Source organism: Poecilia reticulata, linkage group LG2 (genome assembly GCF_000633615.1).
Source record: "Poecilia reticulata strain Guanapo linkage group LG2, Guppy_female_1.0+MT, whole genome shotgun sequence".
Taxonomy (NCBI): Eukaryota; Metazoa; Chordata; class Actinopteri; order Cyprinodontiformes; family Poeciliidae; genus Poecilia; species Poecilia reticulata.
In genome coordinates, this window is record NC_024332.1 from 4,103,871 (window position 1) to 4,112,937 (window position 9,067).

At 44.7% G+C, this 9,067-nt stretch overlaps 1 protein-coding gene across 1 annotated transcript; it reads left to right on the plus strand.

Moving 5' to 3' along the window:
- Positions 1-1,789: 1,789 nt before the first annotated feature.
- On the plus strand, positions 1,790-7,599 carry adamts1 (ADAM metallopeptidase with thrombospondin type 1 motif, 1). Its single transcript, XM_008427626.2, has 8 exons — positions 1,790-2,857; positions 3,763-4,103; positions 4,192-4,324; positions 4,423-4,880; positions 4,974-5,160; positions 5,256-5,434; positions 5,536-5,711; positions 5,824-7,599. Exons 1-8 carry the CDS (start codon positions 2,236-2,238, stop codon positions 6,563-6,565), a joined length of 2,838 nt encoding a protein of 945 aa, XP_008425848.1. The 5' UTR covers positions 1,790-2,235; the 3' UTR covers positions 6,566-7,599.
- Positions 7,600-9,067: the final 1,468 nt, after the last annotated feature.

The following is a 9,067-nucleotide window of genomic DNA, read 5'->3' on the forward strand; positions in this document are numbered from 1 at the left end:
ATTAGCATTCACCGGCAAAACTGTTCAAGAGTTTGCATGAAACTAAACAAGGCCAGCTTAGATAGGTAAATGAAGTCAGTATTGGGAGGATTTTATTCAAATTCAGACCTTAATCCTACTTTTAATTACTAGTTGTTTTCTCCAGCACACCTGATGCAGCCAATCAGGGGCTTCTTTTGCTACACAGGTATTCTTGAGACAGAACACCTCAGTTATAAGAAATATGGTTAGGTCAAGGTGATTTGCAAAAATGTCCAGGAAGGAGGTCATTATTTTGCACATAGAGTGGAAAATGGAACTTAAAGTACTTTAGCAGAGGCCCTCAGTGTTGCGAATTTAGACATGTAAAGTTAAATGAATGTGGCAAAAAGCTAAGCTATCAGGCACTGCTCCTAAAATCCTAACGTGGCTCGTGGTTAAAAAAAACAAACTCAATTGGATGCAGATCTGAAGCAAGACTTTGGTGATAGCAGCTGCTGATGAGCTCCATACCTGAACTCCAAGACCCACACTGGAGGAAAGGTCAGCCACAATTACAAATAAGAGCTTTGGGGATTTCCGAGGGGTCTGTAACATTCAAAGTGTCATTGTGGGTTCCTGGACAATAAACCTCTCCAGAAATGTGGCTATTTTCTACAAAATTGGCCTGAGATGACTTAGATCCTTTCACATGCATGATTAAAAAATAAAAAAAAAAGCAAAAAATAAAATTCTAATTCTATACATCAAAGATGTTTGTTTTATCTGWTAAACTATAAACAAGTACAAAGGAAATTGGTATTTGAAAAGCACAGTAACGGAAACTACATGGATAGACTGCCCCCACGTGGTCAGTCCGTCGTAAATAAAGAGTTTTAATAGAGATACACAGGCGCCACCTGTTGGTCAAACCTCRGAAACGTCATGAAAAGCATCTACAAGCGTAGTGAGGGCTTTCCAAAGGGGTTTCTGCCATCTAGTGGAAGATTACTGAATGTACACTGTGTCTCATTTTAGAGCAGAGGCCTTTAAGGTGGACTGTTGAGATCTTGCCTTGAACTTCATCAGTGATTTCTGTTTTGTGTGTCAAAGTGGGAAATTCTGGCTGTCATATAAGCATCGAAGTTCAATCTGTTTATTAAACCTTCTAAATATTTGCATGTGTGATACGCAGAAAGACATTTTTAGCTATTTATTCCATTTAAAATATGGATTCATTTTTAGTTATTTTATTTAAATAGGTTTGCGTGAGTAAAAAAAAAATATTTTGGAACATCTCTTCTTTTCTGGCTGTTTCGTTARAAACCCAAGCTTAAACTCTTCCTGTCTGTTGTAGAGGTTGGAGAGGTAAGAGCGGGCGGGGGATGACACAAGGAAGGCGGGGGGTTCGCCTCATTTCTCTGGAGCGCGGATCCAKCCCGGTGGAGAAGCCGCTCCACCTTAAGACCTCAGCGGCCCCGTTGCGCTCCCTCTCCCCGCGGAGCGGAGCTGCTGGAAGCCGGTCAGGGCGCACCGCAGCCGGCTTGGCACGATGAAGGTGACTATGGTTCGGGAAGACCCGRCCAGACACTGTCTGTCACTTCAGCTTAGATTTACAAAAAATAATAATAATAATAATAAATTGCTGAGATATAAATGTCAGGATAGTTCACTCTAACCCGTTAAAACAAATTCAGAAGTTGAATTAAATTCAAATATGTCAGAAATAGGTATTGTGTGTAACTCTAAAAGAAGAAGAAGAAGAAGAAGAAGAAGAAAAGATTCCCCGTCCTCCGCAGTGATTGATTGTCATGGCAGCGCTCCAGGTCGCTGGTGCGTTTTCCTTGCGCACGGGTTTGGCCCCTTCTCCCAAATCAAAGAGCGCTTAGGAAAGGGGGTGGTCCAGCTGGGATGCAATAAATAGGAGGGACCGGCTCCTCATCTGACTGCAAGACAGGAGAACAGACCAGACCCTTTTATTCCCGAACTCAAAACCAGAACCAGAAACATCTGGAAGGGGGAAAAGGAGCGAGAGAGAGAAAGCGATCTGTTGGAATTTACTGCTGTTCTCCAGGACTTTTCTTCTAAGAGTCAAGCCTGCTCGTAACTTTAATTGCACTGGAATTCGTGGGGGGGTTTTTTGGTTTTGTTTTGTGGAAACTCATAGTGGAAATAAAGCCTATTTAAAGGATTTTRCTGATTGTCACTGTAGAGACTTTATTATTATTATTTTTTAAATAAATCCTACAATATCCACTTGTTGGATTTCACGGCTGCATGATGTGGTTTCCACGCGTTTCTATTGGTTTAATCGTCCTTCTGTGCGTCGGCGCAGTCCGCTGCGCCTGGGAGGAGAGCACCGTGGTGCCGGTCAGATTGGACCAGTCGGAGAGCGCAARCGAACCATGGCGGACTCTCTCCGCGGAGGAGGAGGAGAAGGAAGCGCAGACCAGGCTGTACCGCTTAGACGTTTTTGGGAAGCAGTTGGTCTTGCAGCTGGAGCCCGATCAGACTTTCCTGGCGCCGGGGTTCGTCTTCCACGTCGTGGGGAGCCCAGAGTCCGCACCGGTCCAGGAAGCCGAGGGCGCCGCCGAGCCGGGCTGCTTCTTCTCAGGCACTGTAAACGGAGAGAAGCGCTCCGCCGCCGCGCTCAACCTGTGCCACGGACTCACTGGAGGATTCTACTTCCAGGGGGAGGAGTACTTCATCCAGCCGCTGAACTCCAGCGAGCTCCTCCCGGGGAGAGAGGAGGAGGGTGCGCACATGGTCCGCAGGAGAAGCCGCGCGGCTTTGGCTGAGGAAGGCAGCTCCAAGTGTGGGGTCAGCGAGGACGAGGAGAGGGTGCCAAGGAATCTGGAACAGGAGGCCAGTCACGGAGCCCCTAACGCGGACCAGACAGGTAATAATTGGAACCTAATATGGAGTGCATTTTACGCACTATTACTCRTTTGTTTTGTTAGAGTGAAAGTAATACCGCAACAGAGAAGAAAAGACCACTAACGTTTTCTTCAGATTGTGTAATATAATAAAGCAAAAACAAATTTTTATGTTAAAACATTTTTTTTGATGATTTGCTGTGCCGATATTGTGCAGCATGTGGCACAGACTCATCCGTCTGTCAGTTTACAGGCGAGGAGATAGTATGGAATGCCAAAAGTGCCAAAATGTCAATTAAGAGAAATTTTAAAATATAACAAAATTTGAAACAAATATATTTAATTGAAGTATCTTTTCTTCCTATAAAGTGAATATTTTTTTCAAAAACAAATACCAAGTCCATAATTTTAAAGTCATAATTATTTCATTATCCATTAAAATATGTTGTGAAAGATAGTGAGAGAAAACGTAGTGCCTCCTCTGTTGCTYAGACGTATAGTCTGATTGGTTAACTTGGAGCTCTATGGGGAGGCAGTGAAGGCAGGAGGAGGAGTAGCACAGAAAAGGGGAGGGAAGGTGGAGGTTGGGTGCAGCCGGGCCAACAGAGCCGAAACGTGTGAACTCGCCCCCTGGTACAACTCGCACCATCCGAGTTTATTTTCCTGAAAGGATTTTCTCCCCTTTCTCACTAGCATAATTTTTCCGCACTAAAAGGTCATTTTAGACCGCCAAGAAGGAGGAGCCATCGGTGGTGTGAGGTGTGAGTCACAGAAGGCTGATTATTAAAGAAAAAAAGATCTTGAAAACATACTTTTTCAACTTGTACAACAGTTTCTAAAAGTCTGTCGGACTCAATCAATCATTGAAAATGATTTTTCTTTTCATCATATGACCATTTAGTCTGATCTCTCCTGTGTCTCCCCTCAGCCAACCGGAGAACCAGGCGCTTTGTTTCCACCCCACGATACTTGGAGATCATGCTGGTGGCTGACCAGTCCATGGCCGAGTTCCATGGCGCGGGGCTCAAACCGTACCTTCTTACCATCATGGCAGTGGCGTCCCGCCTGTACCACCATCCCAGCATCCACAACTCCATCAGTCTGGCTGTGGTGAAGCTACTGGTGGTTTACGAAGAGGAGCGAGGCCCTCAGGTGTCGACCAATGCTGCTATGACCCTTCGCAACTTCTGTCAGTGGCAGAGGCAGCACAACCCTCCAAGTGACCGCCACCCGGAGCACTACGACACAGCCATACTCTTCACCAGAATGGTARGTTTAATTAGAGACGATTRAAGGGGAGAAGAAATAACCTGTAGTCTTCACATCAACATTAATGTTCCCTTGTCTCCCTCTTTAGGATCTCTGTGGTGCCCATTCTTGTGATACTTTGGGAATGGCAGATGTTGGCACGGTGTGTGACCCTGAGAGAAGCTGCTCCATCATTGAGGATGATGGGCTGCAGGCAGCGTTTACAGTGGCTCATGAACTGGGTGAGTGAATAATGAAAAAAAACCTTTCAAACATTATATAGTGATGTCCACATTCATAATACAGGTGCTAACAGTCTAAATTAATATATTTCTCTTAGGCCATGTCTTCAACATGCCTCATGATGACGCCCAGCTTTGTTCAGGGGTCAATGGTGCCCACTGGAGCTCCCACATGATGGCTTCCACCCTGTCCAATCTGGACCAGCGGCAGCCATGGTCTCCCTGCTCTGCCCTCATGATCACCAGCTTTCTGGACAATGGCCACGGTCAGTGCTTGCTGGATAAGCCAGTCAAGGCTCAGCTGCTCCCTCAGCCTCTGCCAGGAACAGTGTACACCGCTGATCATCAGTGTCGCCTCACTTTTGGGGAGGACTCCCAGCACTGCCCAGACTTAAGCACCACGTGTGCAGCTCTGTGGTGCACTGTGACCACATCCAATGGTTGGGTGGTGTGCCAGACCAAGAACTTCCCCTGGGCTGATGGGACATCTTGTGGGCACGAGAGTTACTGCCTGGCTGGACGATGTCTCAATAAGACTCAGGCTGCTGAACATCAGGTAAGACAAAATGCTCCTCATAGCTTTTTGCTTTGTTGAATATGTCAACCGAGTCTGGCCTTCTCTGAATGTTCTGCTGTATATTCCTTCTAGACTCCGGTTAATGGTGGCTGGGGCATGTGGGGTCCCTGGGGTGATTGTTCTCGAACCTGCGGAGGCGGGGTGCAGTATTCTTTCCGTTCTTGTGACAATCCCTTACCGAAGAATGGTGGGAAGTACTGTGAAGGCAAGAGGATCCAGTATCGCTCTTGCAACACTGAAGTCTGCCCAGACACCAATGGTAAGAGACTTGGACTGCCACAGAACCTTAAATGACTGAAGTGGCTTAGTTGTCAGGGAAGAAGTAAATCTGATCTTTGTGCTTCTGCTACTCAGGCTTGTCGTTTCGTGAGGAACAGTGTCTGGCTCACAATGATATGTCGGCTCAAGTGTCACTGGGTTCAAGCGACGGTGTTGAGTGGGTGCCCAAGTATGCTGGAGTTTCACCAAAAGACCGCTGCAAACTGGTGTGTCGGGCTAAGGGGACTGGATACTTTTTCGTCCTCAAACCTAAGGTAAACTAATAATACAAGGTTATGTTATCATTTGTCCCAAGTGTCATATTCACTAAGATTTTTGTTATAAGACAAACTTCTTATCCCTTTGCTGATCCCAGGTGGCTGATGGAACACCCTGCAGCCCAGATTCCACCTCAGTTTGCGTCCAAGGACAGTGTGTCAAGGCTGGGTGTGATCGTATCATTGGCTCTAACCGGCGCTTTGATAAGTGTGGTGTTTGTGGTGGAGACGGATCTTCCTGCAAGAAAGTGTCAGGCTCTCTGGACCGTTCCAGGTAAGAAAATACCAGATCTTCAAGGCGTTAAATCTTAACTTTATACCAGTATTACAAATTTATCAAAGTGTTTTTAATCTCTAAGTTTTGCCTCTATCTATCTMTGTTCCAGGCCTGGCTATCAGGATGTTGTAACTATTCCCGCTGGTGCCACCCACCTGGACGTTAAACAGCGCTCTCCAGGCAACGGCCGTCAAGATAACAGCTATCTGGCAGTGCGCCGACAGGATAAGACATATCTGTTAAACGGCGATTATAAACTAATGACCATGGAGACTGATATCACCCTCCAAGGGGCATTGTTGAGATACAGTGGTTCTTCTGCCAGCCTAGAGCGTCTGCGAAGCTTTGCCCCACTTCCAGAGTCCATCACCATCCAGGTGTTGTCTGTAGGCGAAGCCCCAAGACCACGAGTTAAGTACAGCTACTTTGCCCCTAGACCCAACGACGCTGCTTCCGCCTCTAGCAACAATGGAGGCCGCCGCCCGTCAATTAATGCTATCCGGGAGTTTGGTGGAGCCGAGTGGACCCTAAGGGAATGGGGACCATGTTCTCAGACATGTGGCGGAGGTCTGCAACAAAGAGAAGTTGTATGCTTGGACCCGCAGGGACGTACATCAAGAGACTGCCCTGAGGAGCTTCGACCTTTGGTCTCACGGGCCTGCGCCTCCCAGCYGTGTCCCTCCTGGCTTCCAGGCCAATGGTCAGAATGCTCCAAGACCTGCGGTCGGGGCTTCCGCAAACGTCCGCTGCGCTGCATTGGGCATGATGGACAGACGTTAACCCTTGACAACTGTGACCCCAAAGACCGTCCRCGGCCCCTGCTGGAAATGTGCAATCAGAAGGCCTGCTAATGACTGCATCTATCATCTTAACTCCTTCTGTTCTGCTACAAAAAGACAGATGTTCCCTGCATCACTTTTCCCTTGGACAATCTGAAGAGGTTGATGAATGTTTACAACCAGAGCTACACATAAGTTCACAACTGTTGTGACTGTGACTACCAATATTTACCCATTCCCTCTCTCCATCCAAGGGCCGAATATTTAACAAACGTGGCAGTGGCAAAGGCTGACCACATCTTTACTCCTGTCCTGTCAGCAGTGGCACATCTTACCTTAGTTTAGCAGGAAAGAGCATGCTGCTACCACGCTCGGTGTGTTAGCATGAGAGTGTTTGTGTGTCAAAATATTTGTATGCATTTATATAATGTTTGTCCAAGCTGGGCTGGACAAACCAATAAGATGTAGTGTAGGGGATGCAGAGGGGGTGCTAATATTATGTATATAAAGAAGAATTGCTCATCTACTTGCTCACCCCATCAGGTATGGAAAACAAGATAGCTCATAGTGTTTATGTTCAAACCTATGTTCACATTTATTTATCAGAAACCTGAAGCACTTCAATTTTGTCTTTTTTTTTGTTGTTTTTTTTGGCACATCATGTTACCCAGTTTCTCAAAATGCCTCAGAACTGTCTTTTAGCCATATCTTGCCTTCATGTACACAATGATGAGGGGAGCTCAAAAGACCAAAGAGGAGAGCGTGAATGTATGGGAGTGTGTGTGTGTGCGTGTGTGTGTACGTGTCTGTTTGGAGACTTAAAGAGGGACTTGTCTCCTGCTACTACTTCATAAGGAAGTCTCTCTTGCCTTCTGCGAAGGCTTTGTGTTTCATTTGTTCCTTTTTTTTGTATAGAATATACAAACATTATTTATTTTTGTACAGCCTGTTAAATATAATCATTTGCCTTTTTTTTTAAATACTATTTTTTATTGTAACTAAGATTACAGAAGGATGTAGACTATATAGAGTATTTATACGGTTTTATAAATATATATATTTGGTCCTAGATTCATGAATAAAGCATCACTTTGACTTGTTCAAGAGTGGTTTGTCTTGGGTCATGTTTGGGCTATCTCAAGAACACCATCTGATAAATGAAATGCTTTCCCAGCCCAGTTTCAAGTCATTACGACRCTATTTTCAGAAGCCTGTTCTTGTAAAAATGTGATTCTTAAAGGTCTGTGATCACTAAATAAATTAATATTCACKTCACGGAGTGCAAAGGAGCTTAAATATTCTCTCTAAGATTAATTAAAAATAGTCCTTTGTCGCAGATCCTACTTATTATCTCATAGAGGGCGGGGCTTAGCAGATTGCAGCTGGCACACACCTGCTTCTCATCAAGCTCATCAGGAGGGCCAAAGGCCTTCAGTTCCTGAGTGTTAACCCCATGTCACAGTAGTTAGAAGCACATTTGACTGTCCATGGCTTATTTATTTACTCAATGTCACTTCCGTGCCCCAGCAGGTCCTCTAATTAGGTCAAGCTTCCCACCACCTACATGTCCTCCCTATAATGGTTGGTTTCAAAGCGGGCGCCTCTCCCTGTGGCTCAATCWACCTTTCCCACATGGATCTCCAACCACTCCAAAACCACCAGAGCCTCTCCCAAGAGTTTATAAGAATCTGCAAACCAGTGAKAAMGTTTCCTTTAGAATCTTTTAATATTCTGAAGGAATATTAAAACCCTTTTGTCCTGTTTTTTCCTTTCTTTGAACTTTGAACCTAGCAAACAAGGATGCTGAGAAGCAACATCTCGTAAGCTTAATGACAGAGGAATATCTGCACATTTTTCAGTGGGATRTCTTCTTTTAATATATAGCCTATATATATTATATATATATATATATATTATTTTTCATTTTGATTTTTGCACGTCATTTTTCTGTACGCCACTAGAGGGCAACAATAAGCTGTTGATTCCTTCCTGAATCTTATGACCTACACCTTGGTAGGCATGAAGTGCGTCTCAGTAAAAAAAAAAAAAAAAATGAAACTTACACTTTACACAATTTTTTTCAAAAGATTAACATAACTTTTCAGTTTTTATAGTATGGTCTAGTTATGTGAAACTCTACCGTCTTGAGATGAATCAGAGTTCAGTCAAGAGTCAGAGGACATGAATCCAGGTTCCTTGAAGTACAGAGTGAAGGTTCCAGTTTCTCAGGGTTTTTGTTGCAATGTCATCTGGTGTTGGTCCCCTGTGATTCCTGAAGTTCACAGTCAATGTAACTATTTTACCAGGAAATTTTCAAGCACTTTCTGCTGATAAGCTATAGAGATATCTTCATTTTTCATCAGGACTTGGCACCTATCCAGCACTACCTAATATACAAAAACTTCTAACGTATTGAGATGATGGTATTTTAATGTTTTCTATTACGTATTGACTGGACTGTTAAAGTAATCACTTACCTCGCAGCTTTTATCTGATATTAGAGCTCTGGGGATTTTTCCATCTCCCTCACGGCGCTGGATCACAATGAGGCCTGGGCTGATTGTGAGATTGCTC